This window comes from Bombus pyrosoma, linkage group LG9 (assembly GCF_014825855.1).
Source record: "Bombus pyrosoma isolate SC7728 linkage group LG9, ASM1482585v1, whole genome shotgun sequence".
In the NCBI taxonomy this organism is placed as follows: domain Eukaryota; kingdom Metazoa; phylum Arthropoda; class Insecta; order Hymenoptera; family Apidae; genus Bombus; species Bombus pyrosoma.
The window spans coordinates 683,975-711,879 of NC_057778.1; the positions used below are offsets into that span (position 1 = coordinate 683,975).

General features: G+C 30.1%; 2 protein-coding genes across 5 annotated transcripts in view; both read right to left on the bottom strand.

Moving 5' to 3' along the window:
* LOC122571234 overlaps positions 1-19,029 on the bottom strand; it is a 66,752-nt gene extending 47,723 nt beyond the window's left edge. The window contains exon 1 of one of the 3 annotated variants that reach the window (XM_043734748.1): positions 16,785-19,029. In XM_043734748.1, coding sequence (XP_043590683.1) covers positions 16,785-16,863 — 79 coding nt within the window. In that variant the 5' untranslated portion in view covers positions 16,864-19,029. The remainder of the gene's footprint in view (positions 1-16,784) is intronic. The other 2 variants (XM_043734749.1, XM_043734753.1) reach the window with 2 other exon arrangements.
* Positions 19,030-20,803: 1,774 nt separating this feature from the next.
* On the bottom strand, positions 20,804-27,842 carry LOC122571232 (renin receptor). Of its 2 annotated transcripts, XM_043734746.1 has the most exons (8): positions 27,683-27,842; positions 27,454-27,581; positions 27,045-27,275; positions 26,613-26,927; positions 26,412-26,504; positions 23,565-23,762; positions 21,568-21,679; positions 20,804-21,477 (listed from the first exon to the last, which is right to left on the bottom strand). In XM_043734746.1, exons 1-8 carry the CDS (start codon positions 27,747-27,749, stop codon positions 21,398-21,400), a joined length of 1,224 nt encoding a protein of 407 aa, XP_043590681.1. In that variant the 5' UTR covers positions 27,750-27,842; the 3' UTR covers positions 20,804-21,397. The 2 variants fall into 2 exon arrangements, with proteins under 2 accessions (XP_043590681.1, XP_043590682.1); XM_043734747.1 differs by lacking the exon at positions 23,565-23,762.
* Positions 27,843-27,905: the final 63 nt, after the last annotated feature.

A 27,905-nucleotide genomic window follows, 5' to 3' on the forward strand; every position in this document is an offset into this window, starting at 1 on the left:
ACAAACAAACTGTGTAAAGTAAGAGGAAAGGAGGATTTAAGTCGCTTTGCTGTTATCGATCATTATTTGACGAGTCAAATAAATCAAAATGTCCGAGTAATCTATTCCATTTAATCACTTCCTTTAGTCTTGATTAAGCTTTACTTTAACTTCGTCACTCGTGTGGAAAATTCCATTCTTATGGAAAAAGATCAAAAATTAAAAAAATCCTATTTATCTGTACTTTCTATTTTCATAATATCAAAATATATTGTTTATCGTAGGATAGCTTTTGTAAGATTGATTTGTTTTTTAAGTGTCGTATTTTACTTTAAATATCCAGAAAGTGGCAAGTTATTGCCTATGTACACACGAAGAAATCTTTTAAAAAATATTTGTCTTGATAAACACAATAAAGGCGATAAGCAGTTTTGTTGATAAAATATTTTTTAATCAGTATACGTGTAAAAAAGAAACAGTCTTCGAGATATCATAATATTTACAAAAAATTTCTTAATTTTGCTTGTAATTATAACAAAAATCGTTCTCGCGAATGGAAAATGAAACTATGCAAAAATTTTAAGAGAAACTGAAGGAAAACTTGCGAGCATACTTTTCCTCTCCGCTTTATAAATTTTAGGTCGCCATAGATAAAATGACGTAAAACGACATTTATTTCGACAAAAAATAAATTAAGTAAAGATAATTTTTTAAATAACTTAATGACCATAAAGTATAAATTATTAAACGTGAAGACATTTATGTACGTGTATTATGTGTAGAATAAATGACAACAAAATTTTCACTTAGGACACTTTATTGATAAAATGTTCACATTTTCAAGTACGACAAAGAATTTCAAACAGTTTGTTCTTATACAATCGAAGTAAGAGTCTCAATCAAGAAATAAGAATTTCAATCAGGCTTTTATAAAGTCAAGAAATGAATCACGGATTATACATGATGAATCGAGATGTGCATACAAAAGTCAGTTAATTCGGCAGATTACTTTATTCTTAAAATGTCATCGTAACATATCATCAAAATGAATATTGCTACTCAACAAATTTCAATTAAATCAAACTTTATCCTTATACTTAATCTTTATCAATAATCTTCCTACCTGCTAACTTTCATGATTTTATTCGATCATATAAACAATCTTCTTTGATTGGCTATTATTATTGTCATTACACGTTTACGAATTTCATTGTTATATTCTACGCGCGGTTACTGCGTATATTTGGAATTCAAAGAATCATAATTATGGTGGATCAAATGAGTAAAGTAAAGTTTTGTATAGATTCCAACTATCTGGTTTTGTAAAAAAAAAAAAATTCTAAATTTTCATGGGCACAAATAAAATCATGAAATATATCTATCAATTAATTTAATATTTTTAGACTGCGCAGATTAGTTTAAAGTGGCAAATTGTTAAATCGATTTCGAGGAAATATATTTCGCGATAATAGAATTACTTGACAGCTTTTACTACTCGCTAAATTTGCTTAACTTAATCTATTAGAACAAATTAGCGTTAACTGCCAACACGTCCAAGGTCAGTATGGTCAATCAATCCACTTTTCCCCTCTAAAGCTTTAAATCAACGTAGGCGAGTTACATACATACCAAGAGCAATTCAAGTCAGTAAAATTGTACCATCCTGAGCCTTGCGTGCCTGCTTTTATTATTTTTCATATAAAATATCAGAATTATTGAAGTCGTTTATAATGTATGTAATGTAATGTAAGTTAAGCAACGTAGAAAAAACTTTCGCCACGATCGAGTTTAACCGACACATTTCAAAATCATTCGTCGTGACTATAGAAAATTTGTATTGTTCATTGCGACCATACAATATGTTGACAATACGTGGTTAAAAAAATAATCAACAATATCTTTTTAAGAATATTTTAAGTTGCTATAATAAAGTAGCAGTTCGAGGGAAAAAATTATAAAAAATAATCTTCATTGATAATATAATTCTCGTATGCCAACTAGTACAACGAATTTTTCCCTTGTATGCTGTTTTCTATATAAATTTGTTTGATATGTATTGAACAAATTAGAAAATGTTATTTTGGTAACGATCGCAGTTCGAATGATATATTGGATACACAACGTATTGACTTCAGTTGGAACAATGTGCTAAAATATTTTGTTAGATGAGGAAAAAGAAGAAGCAGAACAGAAATAAATCCTGGCAATTAGATACATTAGACAGTTTTTTTCGTGTTCTATAATTTTTTTATCACCAAGGAAATTTATTATCGTAGGTTGACGTTATTATCTTTGCTCGTTAATATAACAAACGGTGCAGATTGAAAAATATCTCAATATTCCGAAAGTCAAGAGTTCTGTAAACATTCGATTCATTTATCAAGTTATAATGATCTATAAAATCAAAGCGAACAATTGTTTAATTTATCAAAATGTAATCTAGTATGAATAGCTATCAGTACACGATATGTGTAAGAAAAGGAATACCACTGCAATATAATAATTGTATCTAATCATGTTTGACAATTAAACATATTTTTCTAAAGCAGTAATGAACAAGATAATTTCTATACACAAATATTGTAATCGTATTGAATCTCCATTAGTACAATTGAAAAATACGAAACAATCAATTTCTTTATTTACAGTTGGATAGTAGAACAAATCTGTAACTAGATAAATTACATTCTTTAAATTCGATTAAATTATTTCTAGCTGTGCTATAGTTTCCCAGGATTTTTAAACTATATATTTAATTATATTTTAGTCATGACTTATTTCTATATACCCATTTTATATATATTTTTACATACATTTTTATATACAATATTTTATATACATTATTTAAAGTATTTCGTCAAATTAATTCGTATAACGTAGGTGTAAAATAAATTGTGAGAAAAAGTAAGAATATTGTGTGTAATAATACATATCACAGGTTTTCCTTACATTTGTAGTCTTAACAGTCCTGGAATTTTCTCATTAGATTCATTCTTAAATAACTGAACCATTGAGTCAGATTAAATGTTCTCCATCCAAGAGCAATTTATTGATAAACTCTTCAGAATGGTGTATATAATGGTAAATATACGTAGTCACTGTTAAGGATTATCAATGCGAGAGACCTTCGCGGGAGGTAGAAACGTCAATATTTTTAACGAGGACGCAAAATAACTCATTAATCATTGCGATAGAAATCTGGTAAACAGATTAATTCTAGAATCTGCTTTCAACGTCGTTTCATTCCATTTATTTTTATTCGTTTTTATTATCCATTTTTTCCATATGTAATCGATGCTTAGAATAATTCTACTTCTAGAAACGATCTACGATCTTTTAAATCGTGGTATTTATTCGAACAGATTCTTGAAATAGCTGTATACTAAAACCATCTTCAGAACGACGAAGCTACTACTCTATTTTGCGGTGGAATTTTTTACACGATACAATAACGCGTAATTTTCATTGCAACGCTAAACATACCAAAGCTACACAAGAGATCGATAAACATTTTTTCGTGTATTTCAAATCCCGTATAAAATCTGTATATAGGTTAACAGTAGAACTATGAGTCTGTTATATGTATTTAAATATTCTATATATCAATCATTATAATTCGAACGATATTAATTAAAATGAATGGAGCCACATAATCATGCCTCTATTTGAATAAAAATCAATATTAGTTTTGGAAAAATACCTATATGTTTTCAGTAATTATAAAGAAACGAAATCATTTTGACGGGTTTGGTAGTTCGAATGTTAAAGAATTAGCATTGTGTAAGTTGTGCTGTAACTTGTATGTGCCTAGAATCGCTAAATTTTTACTATATAAATTGCGTGCTGTAATCAGAATAAAATACGAAAGCCAAGGAATATTAATTTACAACGTAAAACAGGTTAACAATGAATTTCCATCGCAGAGTTCATGTATTTCTCGGAATTGCTGTCGGCGCAAGTCATGTTACGTTCGATTACGAAAAAATATTATGGAAATGTAGAACACCTTTCGATCTATGACAATGCATTTCTTTCAAGTTTCAAGAACTGGATCTGAATAAAACGTGCGTTATTAGTTTAGATGGTAGCAATAACTTGCGTCAGTTTCTGTGATGGATGATTATCCGTATCTCGAAGGAGATTGGTCTCGCTTAGTTCAAACCTACACTACATAATTCTCCTACTTACTTGTTTTACACATTATGGAAGAATTGCGAGCATGACGTCGGTGATGCTGCGCGTTTGGTTTGCATTTGAGCTTACATTTGAATTAAGAAGCTTTTAAAAGAAGACGCATATATTTACACTCTATTACAACATGTATTCTGTAATAAAAATCTATTTATCTAAATCTATGGACAAACAAACATGTATGATGTCCATATACGCTGCCGGTCCATTTATCTAAATCCATCAGGAGGAAAAACAATTGCTACAATACGAGTTCAGTGATTTCCATCATTGAATAATTCTGAATTAATCGGTGGGAGTTCATTTAAGCAAAAAAAAAAACACCAAATTTCGAAATTAAAATTCCTTTGGAGATAGAAATTATGAAAGGGATAATTAGAGAAGGAAGACAGAAAGGCACAAGTAGAGACCAAGTTGTCCAGAACAGAAAGAAAAGAATCTAATTAAATTACATAGCTTAATGTTTAGGACTAATAATTTAAGTTTAATCTAACAATTTATGTTTAAACTTTATGGTTTCTTGTTGTATTTATGTATATATAAAGCTTTCAAATAAAAGATTACGTGCTGTGAACTTTAGTTTATACCAACATTTCGTTTCAATAAATAGAATTCGAATAAATGGAGTTCCACGATAATGTAACAAGAGTTCACTGATTCTCGTCTATGATAACTCGTTCCGATAATAGAAGTTCACATTCAGATAATTCAAATCAATCAACAGAAGATCGATTAGCCAAGATTTCCTTCCAATATAATGTATAAATGAGTTTCTTTCGTATTTACAGGATGTGTCGAATCTAATATCTAAATTATATCAGCCGAAGATAAAAAAAAATGCGACTAAGTGAATTTTATATGATTTTAAGACTTACATCTGGTGATAATAAGAAAAATTCCATAACAAGGTCTTCTTAAAGATTATTCCAAGGTCATCTACATTTCTTTACATGTCAACATCTGTTATATTATAATGCAATGCTTTATAATGTGTGCTGCTAAGTCGGTAGGAAGACCAGTTCAATGACATGATATAGATCCTCTTAATTACTCTTTCACATCTTTAATAACAGAAAACAATCTAGATGTTCAATTTGAATACGATATCATGTATATGACACAGATACTAGTCATCTTTCTATGTTAAATAATTATTTGCTATTTGTAAAGATATTATCCGAATTTCAAGCAATTTCATTTTTTCGTTAAGTTGTTGAACAATATCCACTTTTTATCTCCAGTAAATATTTAATCTTATCTATTATTGTCAAACAGAAACTTGTTGAAACACAGACATTTCAAACTGACCACTTTAATCGTTTATAATGACTTTGTGAGTAGTCGATCTATAGTAAACAAAATATTACAAAATAAAAATTCCATTTCCTCTGGTTTTCTCCGTATATAATATCTTAGAGAAAATAGGTTACGTCGATTTAAAAATTGTAAGATTATTGCTTTTACGATATTGAAGAATCAGATCAGTAGGTTGATAATAGTTATCAAGGCGTATCACCGATAATAAATTTAATAGAACTGGGCTATAAAACATTTCTTTTGGTTTAAAATTTCTTATTTTCAAGTGTATCCGCCGATTTTGTTTGTAACGCAAAAAATAAATGTACGTATAAACGTACTTTGTGCTTTCGAGCAATATATATCTAATAGATAGTAAAAGTATGAAATATGCATATGAGTAGCAATCGAGTAAAAGAAATTTTTTCCTGCGGGACGTAGTTAGGAATAAATTACATTATATTTACATTACATTGTATTTTGTTTAATCTCCAGGTTAAATACATTTCTTATTCTTTACATCTCTCTTAATATCTGACGTAAATTCGTAATTCATTGTGTAATTCGATCGAAGAATATAAGCTTTATTACGATGTGCACAATAAAAAATAAAAAAATTTAAAAGCTTAAAGATTTGAAAATTTAGAAGCTTGAAAGTTTGATCTAATAATTTGGAAGTTTAAGTGTTCAAAAAATATTAAAATTAAAAGATGTACGAATCTATTGTAATGCGTTCCATAATAGTCAAGACAAAATTTTATTAAACCAAAACGCAACTATTATTTTGCTGGCGGTCTAGAAATTCCAACGCGTAGGACAACAGAAAATATGTTTCTTACAAAAGACAAATGATTAAACAAATAGTTCGCATAATATGGAAAGTATAGATTTTCGTAAGTTCATTCTTCCTTGCAAAATTCATTCGTCCCGATTAATAATAAATACTATTATAAAATGGATGTTTAACGATGCCAGTTTTAATGTCAGTATGATGACCAAGCGAATAACTCAAATGACTGATAACAAAAATAAAATAACTCTGATAAGTTATCTGAGTTATTAAGTTAAAATAAAGATTGAACAGATATCGATTTTAATCATAGATCTTATGTACATACTATGTAATGTACATAATATATACATGGAATGTTATGCATTAATCATGTATCGAGTAAACAGCAAGGGAAAATAATAAGATGTATCAAACATATGTTATGAATATACATTATGTCTCACATGACTGGGCAAGGCAATAGTTTTGAAACAGTTGGATAGGATAAACAAAAGTGTCGTAAGACAGAATTAAATTAGTCTCGCGTAGTATATCCACGTTATGTTTGAATTTTTTCCAAAAATGAAAACTTCTCATAAATTCCAAAATTAATTGTACTGCACGACCGGTTTTATAGGAAATTGAAGTTGTAAATTGAAAGATCGTCGTATCACGTATCTGATATATGAACCACTCAGAAGACACATTGATCAACCTCAAGGTTAAGAAATAGAAAAAGATGATGATTATTTTTCAAAATTTATCTTGTTTATTATGATTTGTGCGACCTCTTTGGGATAAATGAACTTGTGGAAGTAAGTCATTTATTTTTTGACAATTGAACATTAATCATGTACGTACATTGGTAATGAAATCGGGGAAACAAAACATGGATTTGACCAGTTTGGCCTCTGAAAAAATCATACACGTATACTCCTAATTTATCAATTTAGATTTAACAATCCAGTTCAGTCAAATAATTCTTTCTCCTATTCGAAATGAATTTTATTAAAATATATGTAGAAATAAAAGAAATGGGAGCTTATTAACATAAAAACATGTTAATAAATATTTGTCATATAAACAATAAGATACAGGTGTAGCAATGAGTTAAATTTCTGTTTATTTAAAATTTATGGAGGTAATATAAATCGTTATCTTCTCGATGACATTAAAATTAAGCCGAATGATCTGATCTTCGTCTTAAAAGTATTTCGAAATTGTATAAATAAGCCTTTACAGTCACCTCATAAATCTATGACTATCTTTTATTCTCTCTGGTAAATATCATAGTAATAAAACTAACTTATATTTGAAATTACTTATTTAGAATTTTCATTTTGGTGTATATTCGAAATCCTATATAATTATCAATTAACTCAGCAATTAGTATTGTAGCTATATAACAAATATTAATACAAGTACTTTGTATTTTGATAGCTTGTCTATTTAATTAGTATTTCTAAACATTTTCAATTTCAATTGTAAAATATGCATACCAATAAATAGTAATTTAAAGGTCTTACACAAGATTAATGACTGTGTAATTACTCTTTATTGTTCATCTACATCAAAAACTATACTTCATAAAACCTAATTATTTTCCGCAGTTATCTTATCTCGCCGAAATCCTCAGTAGATTATACACGAACATTCTACATGTATCTAATCATTCTGCTATGTATCTAAAGCTATAAGATTATCGGATTGTATTGCTCAATTTATATTACCTGGTATAGAGTCGCATTAACATGTAAATTACTCTGTTGAGTCAGTGAGAAGTCCCCCAATGTCATTTGGTAAGATAAATACCCAACTCTTAAAAAACGATCTTAACATTTTTAGAAAAGATACAAATACTCAATAGTGATTTTACCAAAAGTATCCAATCGAATGCAAACAATATCGATACTAAAGACTGTTACAAAACTATTATTATATTCCTAAATAAAGATATTTTTCTATAAGGTATACAATGATTTTTCTGGGTGACTATGTCTATTAGTGTCTCGGAAAACAAAGAGAATGGTGATTTAAATACCATTGTTTTTACAATAGACATAGTATTATGAATGGTTTCATTTATTTTCGAAGTTACAAGATTATTAATTCTTTTCGCGTGGATATGTACGAAACAATTTCTGCGTGTTGAATATATTAAAAAAAAAAACTCTTCTGCAAATGTGCAAACAAGACTTCTTCCGTATCTTGATATGGAATTTCTGAATCAGCGACATTAGAATTGACGAATAATTAAAAATTGTAATTTTATCTTCGAACCTCGTTTTGTACTGAATTGAAGATTCATCTATCAAATTTATTCACATCATATTTGCTTTTCTTATCTTGGTAGTTAGAGAATATAATACCTCGTGCTTTGGCGGTTGACATTTCTCAGTATATTCCCGTTTAAAATATGTACTTTAAAAGATAGCCAACAAAGCGTGGGAAAAATGTCAAAAAAGAAGTCTAATATCGCGTTTTATGTATTTGTTTCTTTGGTTCACAGACATGTATAAACCTTTTTTGTTTATCGAGGTTTATATATGTTAAACAATTCTCATTATAAATTTAAAGTTAACAAAGTATAGTGTCTCTTCGATACTATTCGAAATTTATAGAATATATGATCACACACGTGATCACGTAAAAATAGAAAAATAAAGCTATAAGGAGAATACATCACGATACATTGATTGACAGATAATTGAATTATTGGAACGAATCTGTAATTACAAAGAAACCACAATGATCTCACTTTCCTTTATGAAATCTTTATTTCTTTCGTGAATTTATACAAATTGTATAGAACATACTAAACGTTACTTAATTCATATTAAAATTGTCTATGCTTATTAGTTGCTTGAACGTTTGAAAAAATACAAATAGTTTTCTCCCTGCATTTTCTTCCGCGAACATGTAAAATATTGCTAATTTATGAAAATCGACTAATCAAGATCATTTCTACAATGCACGTACAACGTATTCGAATCATTAGTCTTGTTTTTCAACAGACACGTAAATTGTATTCATGGTACATGTGAAACAAAATATGCAAGATGTGAAGTCAACAGTCATAATTACTCTCATGACCGTTGTGCACGAATTGTGCACGTGATTAGCTAATAAGGTTACGTACGAATTTATACGTGCATAAGGTAGGTACTTGAGACCTAACAGTTTAAGAAGAATAAACCAGTTCTCATAGTTTCCAAATCCATAGCGTCCTGCCACGGTTTATCACGTATTAAACTATTCGTTATATCAACACAAGAAATTTACGTCAACGTAACGACTTCTACGTAATTATTTATTACCTATTCGCGAAATATCATCTGTCACGATGAATTGAACTTTTAGTAACGTCAATAGATTGGATAAGTCACATCATTTTATGGAATCCGTTAATATTTGCCCATCCACACGAATTAAAGCGTATATTCCACTTAATATTACATAAGAAGAAACCATTTGAAAAATTACAACTGCAAACAAAGGATGAATCACCCGGAAAATATCATTACTGACTGTTTCTATTTACAATTAGAGTGAACGAAGATTTCTCATTTGATTTCCGAATGTAATTCAGAGCAGGAAACATCATTGCAATTTATTTTCTTATCCAACGCGAACTGTTATTTGCTTAACTATAAATATTCTATCAGGTTCCTATTTTCCTATTAATAAATTGCGGGTATTTATATTTGTGGAAATATACAATGGTACAAGCGCGTACACAATGTAGGCAATCAGCAAAAATATATAAAATAGTTAAAGTAAAGTAAAGTAAAGAAATTATTAAATATTATAATAGGTATTCTACTTTTGATACTTTACACATTTTTGCATCTTTAGTGACTAATTAAGTTTTATTTATAGTGTTGAATAGTTAAAATTTCTATCTTCTATTTCTTTAGTTATGCTCGTAAAAATATGGAATTGTATAAACATCCGCAATCTATTCATTAGTCAAGTCACTCGCTATAAATCATTTGTACTCAAATAGGTTTGACATCACTCTATTAATATGGAGTTTTCTTTGTTTTTTAATTGATTGTTTAAAATCGCATCAAGCATGATAATAGGTTATATATCACAATCAAATTGAAATTACACATTGAGTATAATCTTATTTTACTTGACTTAAAGTATCCTTTGAAATACCTACGTTCGTTTTTATTAGTCGAGTCATTTACTTCGAGTTACTTAAACTTAAATAGGCTTGACTAAAACGATCATGTTTTTTGTTCATTGACTGTATGCACTCGCATCAACTATTATATGTAATAGACTGTGCGATATATGTAATTAGCCACTAAAGATTTTCCCTGGAAAATTGTCGATATTCGAACCGTTATAAATTCTTGAAAAAATATCCCGCAGCAATATGCCTGGGCTTATTTTAAAGCGCGAGACTTCCTCTTTTGAAATACTACGTTCATTTTTCTCTATGACCGTAGGGGTGAAGATACTTTTTCTTTTGTTATACCGTTTTTTGCAACAGTTTTATTGAACTGTGAAGGAAAAAGGTGTCACTGGCATTAGGATAATCCAAGATACACCACGGTCCGACTTGTATCTCATGTGTAGTGTGCGTGTTTAGTACGTTTAGCAAGAACTTAACGAACCTGAGGACTCTGACAGAATAGGACAAGGATTTTTGCCTGCATTAGACACGCACTAAACATACACACTTTGAAACATCATTGCTATTTATTTTTCTGATCAATCGCAACTGTTATTTACTCAACTGTAAATACTCTTTCGAGTTTCTATAATCTCACTAATTCCTCGTTAGAAGATCGTGAATGACATTTGCAGAAATTTATAATGGTACAAACGTGTATACAATGTACGCAATACGCAAAAATATATAAAATAGTTAAAGCAAAATAAAGTAAAGTAAAGTAAAGGGATATTTAATGCAAATTACATGCAAGTCGACATTTTTTCGATTTATTAAATATTATAATAGGTGCTCTACTTTGAATACTTTATACATTTTTGCACGGTCGGATTTGTATCTCGTGTGTTTCTACGCGTGTGTTTAGTGTGTATTTAGTGCATTTAACAAGAACCTGACGAGCCAGACTCTGACAGAATCGAACGTGGAATCCTCTTTATACTACACACGCATTAAACATACACAATACGCACATTAAACAAACACACTAACGCAGCCTAAGCATACGCATTATAAACACGTTACACACGGTTAACACACACAAGGAACAAATCCGACCGTGCAACCTCCTCGCGGTGTACCTTGGATTATTACTCCAATGCCGGCAGCTCGACTTTTCATTTAAAGTGCAATAAAATGGCGAAAAAGAAATCGTACATCAAGTTTTTTAAGGTCGTCGTAAAGAGGAGACTCTGCTTTACAAAGGCATTTTAAAGCGAATCCCGAAGAAAATTTTGCAAACTTCATACAATCATTTGAAAATGTCAAATTGTCGAAAAAGAAAAGTACCTTCACTTTCCCGCTCGTTACACGATATAAAAGCATCAGAGTAAGCTTCAAACCTTAAAATGAGACCAAACAGTTTGCCATGCGATTTTTTTTTTCACGAAGTTTACAACAGTTTGAATGTCGACAATACTTGGTCAAGAATTTAATAATTCTGTAATTTTGCACAAGTTGGGTACGCGTAGTTGTATTTTACTTGATGTAAAATATGCTTTGATGTTTCTATACTTGTTCGCATCAGTCAAGTCATTGATATAAAAATTCAAATAGTTATCGACGTGAACTTCTTATTTTACATGACTTACATATTATATACTGAAACAGACCTTCAATTTTCAACCTAATTTTGTGTCACAGTTTGGCCGCCTTTTCTGCTTTGCGAACTTGCGATATCTCTTTGCTAATCCTTCATAGCTTAAGAAATTGATCAACGAGACATTTAAAAGTAACTAACCTCCAATGAACTGTAACCAGACTTCCTGTACCACGAGGATTTCCTTTTTCCAACGTAGTCATAATACTTCCTAGCCTTGTTAAGAAATTGAAGTGTATAACGTAAATCAAGCGAGTAAAATGTCTATCATAGTTGCTTTCAGAGAACACCACTTCCCCGAATGCATGAATTTTCCGACCGTTCTTCTCATCTTTTAAATGCAGACAATTGACGATAAAAAAGACACGTGTTAACTATTTTCAGCTACACTATGAATCTGCAATATTTCATCAAAATCGTTGTATCACGGTAATATTTCTTATTGTGTTTGCATTAATAAACAAAAGCAAAATACATTGTGCACTTTGCAGAATTAGACACGCAATAATTACGCAGCTATATAATTTTCTAGTTTATGCTATGACTTTCTTTTATTCTGTCTTTAATATTGGCTTTCCACTTGGATTTAGCCGAATTCTGAAACCGGTAGAAATTTGGAAATTAAATTAAGAAATTTAATGAAATGGCTTACAAAAAATTTGTCCTTCCTGTGAAATAATAAATTTCGTAATTATTGTTGATATTCTATAAAGCAGGCAGTATTTTGCAATTACGTGGAACACGCGATGTATAATATCCGACCGGAACTGGTTTGGCCCGAATGGAAACGTTCGGTACACACGTATAACGTTCGATTCGATAAAAAGAAAAAGTAGCATTCGAGGACCTTCACTCACCAAAAAATCTTCCGCGTGGAAACGTACTTACGTTCAATGCGTTTCTCATCGAAGATCAACACTTACTGCGCTTGAACAACGTGTGTGTAGTTTTACATATTATGTATTTAAGCGATATAATACGAATAATATTGATATTGTGTAAATAATTTTATTTATATCATGTTATTTATAACGCTATTTACATAATATTATTTATATTAACGAAACAGTATTTTCATACCATATACAGATGATTTACAACGGTCAGAAGATAAGGAAAAGTTTGATCTTCATCCATCAAACGTACATTTTACATAAATCAATTGTTCCAAATTTTTGTATATGAACATCTAAAATATCTGAAAATTCATGATTGATGAGATATTTACGCAGAGTGAGTCAACAAGGACTGCCACCTAGAATAACTTGTTATTTATTGATCTTACCAAAATGTGTTTTTGTGAAAATGCATTGTATTTAATAAGACCTGAGTGAATATATATATCGATTTTTGCCTATCTTTCTTTTTTCTTTTTTTCTTGCGTACTTCTTCTTTTTAACCGCAACATCGTAGATCAATTCGAGATCAATTCAATATCATTATACCTCATTGATTTCGAATCATTGAATTTTAATAAATCGAAGATCGATTCAATATCATCGTTATACCTTATTAAATTGAAACCATTGGATTTTAATAAGGTATTATGATTTCGAATTGATCTTGAACCGTAAAACAAAATGAAAATATTTCGAGAAATATTATTAAAGAAATGAATCAGAAACTTTTTCAATGCTTCTGTTCAAGGTATTTGTGAATATAGGATAATCTTAAATTGCCTAATATAATCCCTGCTAGAGTATTTTTCTTTTCTTTTTTCTCTTTTTTTTTTTAGCAGGACAGTGGCTTAAGAGAATTATCTTTAAGCTTCTTAAATTTCAATCTTGCAAGTAATTTTACGCGGCAAAACACTCAAGTACGCATCAAGGGAAACGATTTCCCTCGATTGCTGCTCGAAAAATGACCCTGACACGTCAGTATACCTAAATTGCACTACAGTGAACATTGTAATTATCGTTGGACGCCACATCACCATATAATATACTTGACCTTCATCAAACAACCCCATAAAATGTAGACAACAGCCAGATGATAGCCAACAATAAGTGACAGCCACGAAAGAATATGCAAATTATTCTTTTTGTAATTAACAATTCACAGAATCACCACTCAGGTGACGAAGGATGGCTCAATTTTGGCTCATCGTAGATATTTCACCATTATTACATTTTAGATTATATTTATGTGTTATTATTCTATCAAACTGTATGAAGCATTTTATTTCCTATATACAATACATTCAGTCTCCTATTTGGTTTGCTTTATCGTTAGAAAATAAAATATTCGACAGCAGTTATCCAACCTTCGTTGAATGATGGTTAAATTAAACGATTTTTCGGGCACGTTATGCATTGATTCAATTGTTCAGGACAACTGATTTCTTATATTAAAAGCAAGCACGTTTACTTTGCAATCCGCGTTTTCAGCCCAATTTTCGAGCACGAAAGTGGCATGAATTGGGGGCACATTCTTTTAGAAGACCGTTACATAACTTCATCGCTGATTCTACGCAGCAAGATCGGTTAAACACTGTAATAAGCAAGTCCCAGTTAAGCTCTATAATACCCATGGTATATTCATCATTCTTAGATCACTCAAACTGTACGACTCTTTGACAACAGCATGGTAAGTCGATATTTCAAAAGTTTGACACCATAAGCACTGTAACAAATTGTCGATTGTACCAATTGCGTACATCACCCTAAATCATTGAATTTAACCGCCTTAGGGACAAGTCCATAATGACGCGCAAGTCACGCGCAACCAGCGATTACCATTGCTTGTAACACTTGCAAGGCAAATAAAAGGCCATTGACAATATTCAAAAATTGTCCAGGTTACCATCAATTATGCAAAATGTTGCTGTCGTGTGCATGTTCTGTATTTCTTGACGTAAATGGTTATAAAAAAATAATTTATACGAAACCCGTAGTTTGTTGTTTATACACAGGCACCTATAAAAATGTTCCTACACTCCATAAAAAGGTCATTTCTATCAAAACAGAATGCTAAAATGAAATTACACTGCAGAGCTATAAGAACTATTTTATTATTGTTCTATATGCATAAATAAATATCTTATTATACAACGTTATGCATATATGTATGTTTTATTTAAATGAAAATGACCTTCTTAGAGAATGTACGAAGATTTCTGACACTGACTGTACGTTTTTCTTAGATTTTATTAAGCTGTCTGAAATGTTTCTTTCGTTTTGTAAGGAAATCACAGACGCACAATATTTTTTGATTTATATTAGTTTATTGAATTATGTACGAACATAATAATAGAAATAGAACGAAATGGGTCACATCTAATTCAATAAAATAATATAAAACAGAAATTGTTGTTCATCTATCATCACCTTATGAAACGAAAGAAACTTCCCGAAGAACCTAATATTTTATATAATATAATAGTCATCGCCTGACCATTAATATTTCCAAATGATTGATACTGCCATTAAATTCATCTATAACTTAAATGTTTTAAGGCAGATATAATTGGATTTTTTTTAACGGCGAACAATAACGAATTTATTACCTTGGATAGTCTTTTAGACATTTAAGTGTTCTTAGCGACCATGAAAAGTATTTTGTTATGAAAGAAATAACATGATACTTTATCAACAATAATTTAGATAAGCTAAATTTTGTCCATTTTACAACAAGACCATATAATTTACATAGAATAATCGAATGGAAAACAGATATGATTTAGTAATTAAGTTTAAACTTGAAAACTGCCGATAGCTATATTTCTGGTTTTTACGTATGTATAGATACTACGGTATTAAACTAATTAGAAACTGGTTTAAAATAAGGAATATTACAAATATCTTCCAAGTATTTCAGTTTCTTATGTAAACTAATACGCTTAATGATATCAAGTGATTCATTGTTACGTTTTTTCCAAATAAAAACAAGATTGGAGGAAATTCTTTACTGAGGAAATTTTTCTCAACTTAGGAAATCTTTGTGAAAGAAATAGGTAAAAATATTATTCGATATAGAAAATTTGTATTTAAACATTAAAGTATGTTCTTTTTATTAGTTTTGTCTGACATAAAAATCTTCAGAGACACATAGATAAACAGCATTTTCCTGTGCTATAATTGAATGCTGAAATTTTCCAGTGGCCTAAACACAAAGCGGTAAGTTAACAATGTAACATTCGATGCAAATACTTGAAATACATTGCTACTTCACATTAATCATTACAAACAAGTTATATACAAAAAAGAGCGACAGAAGTATTACGAAATAATTGCCTCGAGATAAGAAAAGAACAAAATATTTCACAGACAAGAATTTATGTTCTGAAAATGTAAATAAACATATTAATTAATGTTAATATATCTATTGAATCGTGTTAACGAAAGATAATCGTCATATTTTAAAAAAAAAACGTATAACAAAGGATAACAAATTTAAAAAGTTCATGTATTGTGTCGTAGTATCAAAAATACACAGAAGAAATATCGACAAGCATATTAGTTTTAGATTTTGAAATATCGTTGTTAAACATAAAAGAGAAATTTTATTTTTTTAATCTCTCGTGCAGACTGTTTTTACAAGATTAAATTGCCGAATCTATTCTTCAATTATCATCTAAAAATAATTATGATAATTAGCGTAACATAACTTAATCCGAGTCTACATCCGAGTGTAGGCATGAAATATTGCGTTTATAATTATGCTCATGTATTAAACTTATAAAACACATAATCTGTTTAAGCAATTAATATTATTAGAAGAATATTTAATAAAGATAATGGTGATCATTTTGGATACAGACTTACCTACCCCTTCGATCACGTAACGATCCTTAGAACTCATGTCTGCAATCTCCGTCACACTCACGACGATTTTCACGCTCATCGCTGTACTATCAGATGTTGAATAATTGTAGATCCGTATTCTGGCACTTGGGGAACAACTAATCGTCACTGTCCTTTCTAACTTCTTGTTTTCGATATCTAGCGATAATAACTTTGACGTCAATAACTCACAATTGCCCACGAGATTCTTTATCACATATCCTTTTCCAAATCTTTTAATCACTTCTTTCCTAATAACAATTACTTTCTTCGTTTAAAACGTTAGGAATGTTTTCAATAAAAGTTATACTGTTTTGCAACGGTTGAGATGTTCCGATTTTAATCGACTAGTGATTCAATGAAAATAACAGGTTACAATATAATCTCCCGTGTTACGAATTCCACGTGTAACTAGAATATTTTCCGCGTCAATTATTTTACACGTGAAAACGTGGAACGCGCATAAATCATACATACCTACACGCGCGGAATAAGAATTCTTCTTTCATTTATTTAACATGCATAATGTGTTTAACGTGCACAAAATGAAGTAGACTTGAATGCTTGTTTTCACAGGATGTGCGACGGCCAAACGAATACAAATTTTCTTTTAACAAACTCTATCACATGTTTTACAATGTTCTTGCTTGACCTTTAGAGCTCAACCAGAATAAGTAATATTGCAGATTCGTGTCTCATTATTCGCTATTTTTATTAAACATACATAGATTGATGTATCACTCTGGCGGTTTGTGGTAATTCTTGAATCTATACGGAAATCACTTCCCCGAGTATGTATTGCGACTGATACAAAGAAAGCTACCTACTGTTAATCTGAACTCTTGTTATGATACTATAATCCCAGGCACATTAACACAGCGCTTCCTGCGGGCCATAGCATAACCTTGAAAGAGTCTAGACGTCGCAGACTGTGTTACGTAAAGCCAAAGTTACGAACTCCGATTTTCCGGCTTCTTGAAGATACAGATGGCCAGCAAAGATACCGCATTGTTGATAACATCGTAGTTGTTTCTCGAAATGCGCGCACATTTTCCTCAAAAATCATCTTTATCTCTTCTATGTTTTATATGTAAAGCAACAATTACGTTTCTCTTACACAATAGCGGCCTGATTGTTTGATTGTATTCAATTACGAGTAAAATATTCTGTCGAAAGATATGCGACGACAAAAGAACACGAAGATGCAACTGGATAATAAAGATTATTTCTTTTGTTAGTTTTATCCGATATTCTTCTTTAAGAGTATAGAATCACACTGTTCGTGGAAAATTCTGTTGATCGATATTATACTTTTAATTCTTCCGTTGATCCATCAGTTTATCTTCGATCCTTGCAACGTTGATATCAATGAATTCCATTTATAGTTTTCCTTGTTGCTAACATATTTTTCGAATACATTAGAGTTCAATAGTTGAAAGATGTGACATAGCACATTACTGATAGTTTTCAATTTAGAGCTCGGTTTTAATTAAAATTAATAATGATAGCTTGATTTCCTGCTGTGCAAACAATTTTATTTTATAAAGATGTACTGATAGTGCTCTTAAAAATTCGTTCAACATTAGAGCACAGTAGTTCGAAGATACGACATAATACTATTAACAGTAGTTAATTTGGTGGAAATAATTTTATCTCGCCTTTGAAAATGTGGTTCGCAAAAATAATTGTAAATGGTTTTTACATCGCTCTCATTATTTTTCTTTCATTCGTGCTTGTCTCTACGCATAACACATCGAAATATAGAATAAAATACTTCATTCGATTCTTCCAGAAACGAACGATATTATTAAAAGATTATTAAATTGTTCCTATTCCTTTCAATCATATTAACAGCTGTAAACACAATACCTTGCACCATATCTCTGGAAATTCGCATTTAAAATCACCATATTCCTCGTCACTGGCCGTAACAGTTATCATAGAGATTGCCGATTCACAGAATTGTTTTCATATTACCAATGAAAGGAAGAGTCAACAAAAACAACTACGAAGGACGAGAAAATAAAGGAACGTGAGTCCTTTTTCTCTCTGCTGTTCATTCAAATGATAAGTATTTTCACAACAACAGCTTGGAGTTCACTTATCGAAAGATGCCTGAATGATCACGAACCACGTGGTAAACAACTATTGTAATTTTCGAATAACAAAACTTGACGCATGTGTGACGGAAACTTTGCAAATCAACACTACCCTACATCCATTAAGCCGGATTCAACGTAAGTGACAGAAACCACTGCTCCTTCTTACCTGTAACGACAGGTGTATAGTTTGGTGGGAAACTAAAGGTATATTCGAGTGGGGATCGTGAAGGTGGGGGCTAAACCTTCAAGAACGTACAGTGGAGAGGCACAAGGTAACCTCTGTTCTTGCGTCTTGTAATAAAATTTATTGTTTTAACAATCTAACTTCGAGCTATTATATTATTCGGACGTTTAAATTGTCGAAATCGTTCGACTAGGTTGAATTCTCTCGAGCTTGCTAAAATAGTCGAACTATTTTAATGTTCGAATTACTCGATTACTATTCAGTTTAGATATTCGAAACTTTCAAAGCTACGAGACTTCGTATAAGAATATCGATAATGTCAGTGTTGTGTCGACAAACGTTTCTTTGAAGGTTTGAGTAGATTGATGGAATAGACCAATACTATATAGAACATATATCAGAAGTGAAAAGGATAGAACGGAAAAAAGGAAAGGCTGAAAATATTCGTCTGATTGCGAGCGTAGCTTGGATCTTGTTTTTTTTAACTATTCGTTAAAGGACATTCGATTTTTCCGAGTTTATCGTAGGCGAGTGTTTGCGCTTACTTGAATCGTTATACGCTATCTCTGTCTGTTATGACTACAATTTTGAAGTGTGATTAAAAAGCAAGATAGCGTAATTCGCAAGGAAAAAAAAGTCCACGGAATATGAAAATATTTTTTTCAAATTTTTTAACAGAGCGTTCAGAGGTGAATCAGGGATCAGCATTGCAAAGTAAAAGTATTCTTCTTAGCTTCGTAAAATGAGCCAAACGAGAAGAATAATCTCTTGTAATTGTAATTAAAAAGAAAGGAATGTTTTTACGTGTAATAGTTACGGATATAAAAATTCTTTTATGCTGGTGGCTTTCATAAAAGTCAGCAAAAACTGATAACTTGAATCATATGATATAAGCTACAACATGCTCCGCCTTAAAGAAAATCTCAGGCATCGAGTATTAAAGCGATTGATTTGACATGGAATGATTTTTACAATTAGTTGACTTCGGAGGAAACAAAGAGAACAAAAGATCAGATTATGTACTTATGTTAATATCGCGTAGTGATTGGATGCAATTATGATCGAAAAGATTGTGAATCACCGTGGAACGATTTAAAACAGTAATTAGCGACGTTGTTTCACGGTTAATATATACATACTGAAAATCTCCACTTGTTGCAATAATAGTTGTCATCTGGCATAAGATACACAAATGTCACGAGTTACGAATTATGACTGACTTGCAAAGTATATTACTACTGTAGGAAAAATGGAGCAGGAAAAAGGGGATTTTCTTTAATATACAATGCACAATAAACTCTTAATTAGTCAAAGAAAGAAGCTGTAAAAAAATCTTTTGTTTGTCTGTTATATATATTAATTTATAATACATCATTATTTATATATTATATTAATACAGTATTCCTATGGAATGATCTATATGTATACTGACACGGGCTTATTATAGTTTTCATAGCTTTCATTTTCATGAAAATACTGTTATTGAACTAACAAAATTTTCTAAATGAAAATTGATACAAATGCGAGATCGTACAAACTAATTTCAATCACAAAGTAAACCTATAAAATAAAGTATACCGAAGATATAATATATTTGGTAACTGTTTCTTGTGCAATAAATATGTGCAGTTTCTTAGTCAAAATTTGTATATGTATAAAAAGGATATCGCTTCGCGAGATAACACCGATTTATAAAAATCAAGATTACCAATCAGTACCGCATAATTCGATTTAATATTTGTCAGATAAAAATTTACAGATTAACTCATTGATTCTTTCGATACAATTTTCATAATATTTAAGAACAGTTCAAACTTCAAAATTTGTTAAATCTCTAAGGTCATAATATAATATGGTATGATCTGTTTTATAATTATTCATTACTTTAGGTAATAGAAAGCTCAACTTAACTTTCGTAACATTATTTTATATAACTACACATTTGCATACATGTTCTGCTATTATTTGTACTCGTTTATGACAAATTTGATCTACTTCGAACATTTTTATTGTTATTCTACGAGTATGATTTAGTAATCGTTTATTGGTTAAATGTAATATGCAACAAAGAATACCAGACATTGTTTACACTAAGTTGAACGATTAATATTAATGATTGACCGTTTACAAATACACATTTTACATATGAGTATATCATAGTGATTCGTTACATCTTTAGGATACAAAATGATACCACATTGATTCGAAGTGAAATTTTAGATGCATATCATACGAATCATCGATAAATTAAGTACAGATTATATGCAGAACATTCTTTTCATTGTTATATGTTTAGCTTGTATTTACATTTAATTATCCTTCTTCATACGATTAGAAGTCATCCTGTATATTATAGAATCTCGGCCTGGATCCATTTGCGAAATGGCAACTGTTTTCGTAATAAATCAAAGTTAAAACAATACTTGTATATATTATTTGATAAAATAATAATGATAATAAACGAAAAATTATTACGTACTGCAAATAGCAAACAGTGAAAAGACAAAAACAACTCCAAACCATAAGAGGATATTAAAGATAATGGGATAATTTTCCGTGTAGTCTTTCGAGCGCGAGCGAATCGTTACGTCCTGGAACAAAAATCTTCATGTGTAAAATATTACATATTACACATTATTGCAGCAGTATAGCTGCAAGAAAACTGATGCATTTATTAAATGTGTTCTAAATCGTGTAATATTAGCAATTAACAAGTGTTTTTAGTATTATATAAAATGTAGCTGGTGTAAACATAAATTTTACAAAAGTCTTGTGTTTTGTGCCTATTATACTTTGTAAATGATATATTTTTGTTTATTTAATACGTTTCGTACATCGTGCAACATTGGTGGACCACGTTGATCGATAAAAGCAAAATTTTAGCTTCAAGGTGTGACTAAATTATTTAGTACAAAACGTATTAAGATATTATTCGTATTATGTTTTTCTACTATAAGATCAGCATGCATCTTACCGAGTAATAATACAATCAAACAACTTTACAATTACAAGATAATTAAGAAATATTATTATTATCTACCTGGTGATTCACTTAACTCGACAAATACTCGCGAAGTATTCATTTTATGAAACAACGAGAAAGAAATTCTAATATTTCTTAAATCTAAACGATCAACATCCAAATATTCAAATACCTGCGAAATTCTAACATAATTCTAATATATGCCACTTAAAAAAATGAAGCGATGAAATTGATAACAATGGATAGAAGCATTGCACATGAAACACGAGTATGTGATTAAATATACATCCAAAGAAACTGAACTATCGGCAACAAGCATTTAATAAGAAGCGGTGCGACTCTAAAGCTTTCGATAAATTTTTATAAGCGTGTGAATAATATTTGGCAAACTGAAACCACGTACATCCTTTACTTTAACGATTATATCTACATTCATTATGCGATGATTATGTGAAATGTTTTACGTTTCTCTTTTAGTAATGTCGTGTAATTTAAGAATAAAATATTTCAGTCAGTATATTAGGTATGAAATACGTGTAGCATATTGAATGATAATGATTCAATGAAGACGTGCTTTATTTCAAATAAAACTAAAGTAAAGTTATTAGTAGTTAACGTAGTAGCTTACATTAGACTTGTTGTAGGTTTAAATACATAAAACAAGTAAACGTAACGAACTACATATTAATGTATTTCATTTTATTATATTTATCATTTTATAGCATCCAAAATTATTCATTCACGTTATATGAAAAGATCGCAGCCCTCCGAGATACGCACACGTACCTTTTACTGTAATAGAAATTGAAATAAAAAAAAAAAAGATTCTTAAATATTGCGATTAAAAATGAGATGTGTTATGCGTGATTGTTGAATAATAAACCTTAAAATCATAGAAGTAAAAGAAGTATGTGGTGTCAATGTAAGTAATATTCTTGATTAATGGAATACTTTAATGTACTGTCCAATAATATAGAATAATATGAACTCTCGTTTGAAAGCATTTTCCACGGGTAACGTGGAAGACAACGTATTCTGTACCCGTATCCGCACTCGCACGGCTTTCAGGCACTCATTGTCAAAAACATGCCCTAAGGTTCTACTCGAATTTTTAAGCTGCTCATAATTTTCAATTTTATTTATCATGTTATAAGTATCTCGATTTATTTCATTCAAATAAGACACCCCGAATCATATGGATATTTATCGAAATCATACACAATTTAACAAAGGCATACATAAAATTGTATACATGTCTCGTAACGAAAAGACTATCGAGTAAAATATTAGATCTGTATGCTAACAAAATATAAAAGCTAAAGAATATTCTTTTACATTGAAGTATATCGCTAAAATAAATGGGGATACATATCGAACATTCCTCCAATAAGCGTATCCCTAATTTTCGTTTGATAAAATGCGTATAAATTATAAATTGTCAAATAATATGCAAATTAAAACTTTAGAATGCATGTTAAGGGGTTTCGTGATACCTGTCCTATATATTGTGTGTTGGAATATATATCCATATTAGTCATATCCTGATTCTCACTGATTCCACTATCATCACGAGTATCGCTATTTGCAGTAGAATTATTCATATCACTGTAGTTTGTGCTAGTGTTATTATTACTTGTATTCGAATCCTCTTCGTCTTCTATCTTTTTCTTTTCACCTCGTTGATCATCTTGCTATAAGTACATGTGTTTATGTAAGCAACACATTGTTGCACAACTCAAATAATCCAAACCTAATTTATTGGTAGTCACAGTAGTTGTCGATTTTGGATTCTGTATACGTTCGATAATATTGTGAACATTGTGTAGAGTGGACATTTTATTCGGCTCCTTATATCGTGTTTGAACTTATGACGACTACTGTGAAAGTTAATATCCAGGCATCTATTATGCCTTTTCACAAAATGTATTATTTACTAAAAATTATTCGTTTCTAATCTTCATTTCAAATTAAATCATATATTTTATTTTACGTAGTAAGATAGTTCAGTGACTGAATATGCCCTACGCTAATTGTCAGAGCAATCCTAATATTGTAGATTTTTATAATCGAGCAACAAAACAGAGATTATGCTATCCTATTACATCACCAAATATGTAGATAATAAAAAGAAGAATCAACAAATATAAGAATACATGAATACATGAGAATAACAATTTCCTATGCCTTCCAGTTAAACTAACAAAACCAGAACCAGAATTTATAGTTCATTGAACCTTAAGTGTTCTCTCCTATTTCGCCTGATGCCGTGCTAGATAACCAACATAAATTTGTCGCCATTATCTTTCATTTTGATAGTTTTGCCTATTCCTTTATGAATCCGTTTTATTTCCTAGGAAACTTAAATATTTCACATAAATTTAAAAGTTCGTCGCGAATACTAGTGATCGCGATTGGTGATCGTCGACCGCTTGTTCGCACCATGGATTGAAGTCATTAATAAGGGCATTGAACAACTAATAGCACTGAATGGAATGTCAACTACTAGCAACAGTCAGCGTAAGGCTTGACTACATTGCTTTTCATTTCATAACATCAAAAGATGTTATTACTGTTAATAACAACCATCAGTGGTTGTGATGAAAAATTGGGAAAATTCTGACTGAAATTTGTAATCCCGCTGTTCCGATATATATAATATTATATAGTACCTATAAATATGTAAAAGTTTAATAAAATCAGTAATTCAATGAATATTGTGCTCTGTTTGTTAAAAGAAAATGTATTAATATATTAATTTGAAATTTGTTTTTGTATATTCTGTAGAAAATCAAATGTTGAATATTTCTTGGTAATTTAACATACCAAGGAAATGTTTTGAATCATAAATATCGTCTGCATAGTTCATTAGCATGTTTGAAAATCATGCAAAAAGCTATCTCTACTTTTATACACTTGTTGAGTTTCAATAGAATATCTGTTCATGCAACAATACGAACGTACCTTTATCATATTATTATTATTATTATTATTATTATAGTTATCATTATTGTTGTTGTTATTAAATATTGTACTATTATTCATCCGTTTAGCTTCCGAAGCAGATTCTAGATTTTTAGTTCTATTAGCCTATAAAATATATAGGTGTTAGACACAATCATTGGATATTCTGACATAACTTTTATTGTACTTGTAATGCGAATGTGAAATCATTATTTACGTAAATTAAAAACATTTATCAGTGACAGTTTGAAATCTTTTCATCACAAAACTCGGTTTCAACATGGAGCACAGCTAGTTTCGGATGTGTTACAAATAGTCATATCCTAATATTGTGAACCTAATATTATTTTATCAACAAATTTTCATTATATCCAATCCAACAAATAAGTCGGATAAGTACAGTATGTTAGAGAAATGTAGATCCAATTTGCCATCTTTATCAACAGCTTCTTCAAAAGCTAGAATATAATATATCAAATGTATTACAAAAGCTATATATAAGGTGTTGTTCAAATCCTTTCATAAAATTGTTGTTTAGTTTATATTAGATGATATTAACATACATTATAAATGCAAACAGTTGTTTCATTAAATAAATGGTTACAGGATATGGCAGTATTGATAGTACAAATGCATATAAACTTATTTTTCATGCAAAAATAAATAGAAGATTTAAAATATATTTTCGTAAATTCGGTCATGTCTGGAAAAAAGATAATATTCATTCTAATGATCTTGTTTTATATTTTATACAAATGTTGTTTTTACTTAACTTAAAATCATAATACCGACTTCCCAGATTTTCGAAAGTGCTAGATAAATGAAGTAATTTATTATTCACATTTGCTACTTGCTTACAAATCTTAAGTTCCATAGAGAGAAGTAGTATTTAATATCAAATAAATTTATTCTATGTTTTATTTATTTGCGCACAATACATTTGTAGCATCAACATTGCTGAATATTATACATGAAATTACGCATGGTCTATTAACTGTAATATTTTATGAAAAACATATTTGGATAAATGCACACACTTACTGAAATATATAGTTTCTTCTCATTTTTCTATGAAATATCGGTTAGTTACTGATTTAATAAACATGTAAAATGATTTTCAATCGATCCTTTTTCAAATTTTGCGAATTTATAAGGTCATGTATAAGCCTCTAATTTTCAATATTAATTTTTCTACGATCCCTGACTTGAAAAATGTCGCTTTATAATAGGAAGAATTAATAGAGAAAATTGATATCTTGAAATATGCAAAATTTGAAGAAATCAATTTGACCGAATTTCATACGGTGTATTTAACTCGTATCTTTGTTATTTATAATTACGAGTTTATTTTATAAACGTATATAACTTTAAATACAAACCGTATCTGGAGCATCCCGTTTTTGCCTGTCTAAAGTTACTGAACGGATATGATGTACCTTAGTTGCATCATTTGTGAATGCCACAATCAATACCTGAATAAAAAAAAATTTTTATTAGATTCTAGTATATTACACAATATAATAAACATAATGTATCTATATATATCAACAGTTTTTAGAAATGTTATAAAGGATTCCTACCTGACCATCATAAGCTTGAATAAATGCATCATGAATAACATTCAAAGCATTATTCAACAATGACAGGGCTTCCCTAGATGCAGTTGAATTACTTCCATAAGTATCTAAAATCGGACGCAAAGAAGATACAACAAGCCAATAAATATCAGGCTTTGAATCTGGTTTGATTGCTGAAGGCGCTTTGTTAGCAATAGCATGGAGTAATTGTACTTCTTCAAGGAACTTTTTGTCCTCTTCTTTTCCTAGGCTTAAAGCTCTTAAAGATGTTTCATCGATGGGGGTGGGTTTTAATTCTCCAAGAGCAGATTGTCCTAGCTGAATTTGTATTGAATAAAAATTATTTCAATTTCAATCAGAATATTCGTCCACAAACTTTATTTATAATAAAGTTTTATTAAAAAGATTTATTATTTTATCAAAGCTAATACTTACAGCATCCAAACCATCACCTAAAGATATCCTCACTAAGGTATTATCATTGTCTCTCTCCTCAAGACGTTCTCTAAGAGCCTGCCATGTTGTTTCTTCAACTTCATTCACATTTAAAGGAAATCTTTTTCCTTTTGGTATGTCCAAAGAATCTACTCCTTCTATCGCTACTGCAACAACAGCTTCTGGAAGTCTAAATGGATCAGTGATAGAAATGCCGCTCCATATTCCTCTCTATAATAACAAAAATTATAACATTCAATTAAAATTTTAATTATTACAAGCTCTATGCTTCACAATCTTTAATAGTAGAATTCTACATCTAATTTTCTAACTTTCTTTATACTCTTTTGATTAAGATTTAGAAAATAATATTAAATGAAGGTGTATAAAAGATAACTTAAAGATGCACCAGTTTGACAGTGAAACCTAGAGCAGCAGCTAATACTTCTTTAAGCAAGCTTTGTTCCACTTCTTCATTCCCATTGAACATAACACTATTTGGACTGTGTAAAACTACAAAATCTCCACTTGCTTTAACTGTAACAAGAAGACAGCAATTGTAATGCCTGAACCTTGTTAATTAATTGAATACAAACTAAAGCTTAAATATCATTTGGAACGTTATATAAAATTCGTACCTGCAACTAATGCAGCTACAAAACACAAAAATAATTTGAACATTTTTATTCTGAAAGATATCGCCATAAAATTAAGACACTCCCTTAAATTCGATACCAATTCACAAACTGATCATATGACCACAAAGGAGTATACAGCGCATTAACGTAATAGAAGGCTTAGTAACAGGTATATGTGCTGACATATAGTAACAATTACATGAACTGCGTAGTCATAAGTAGG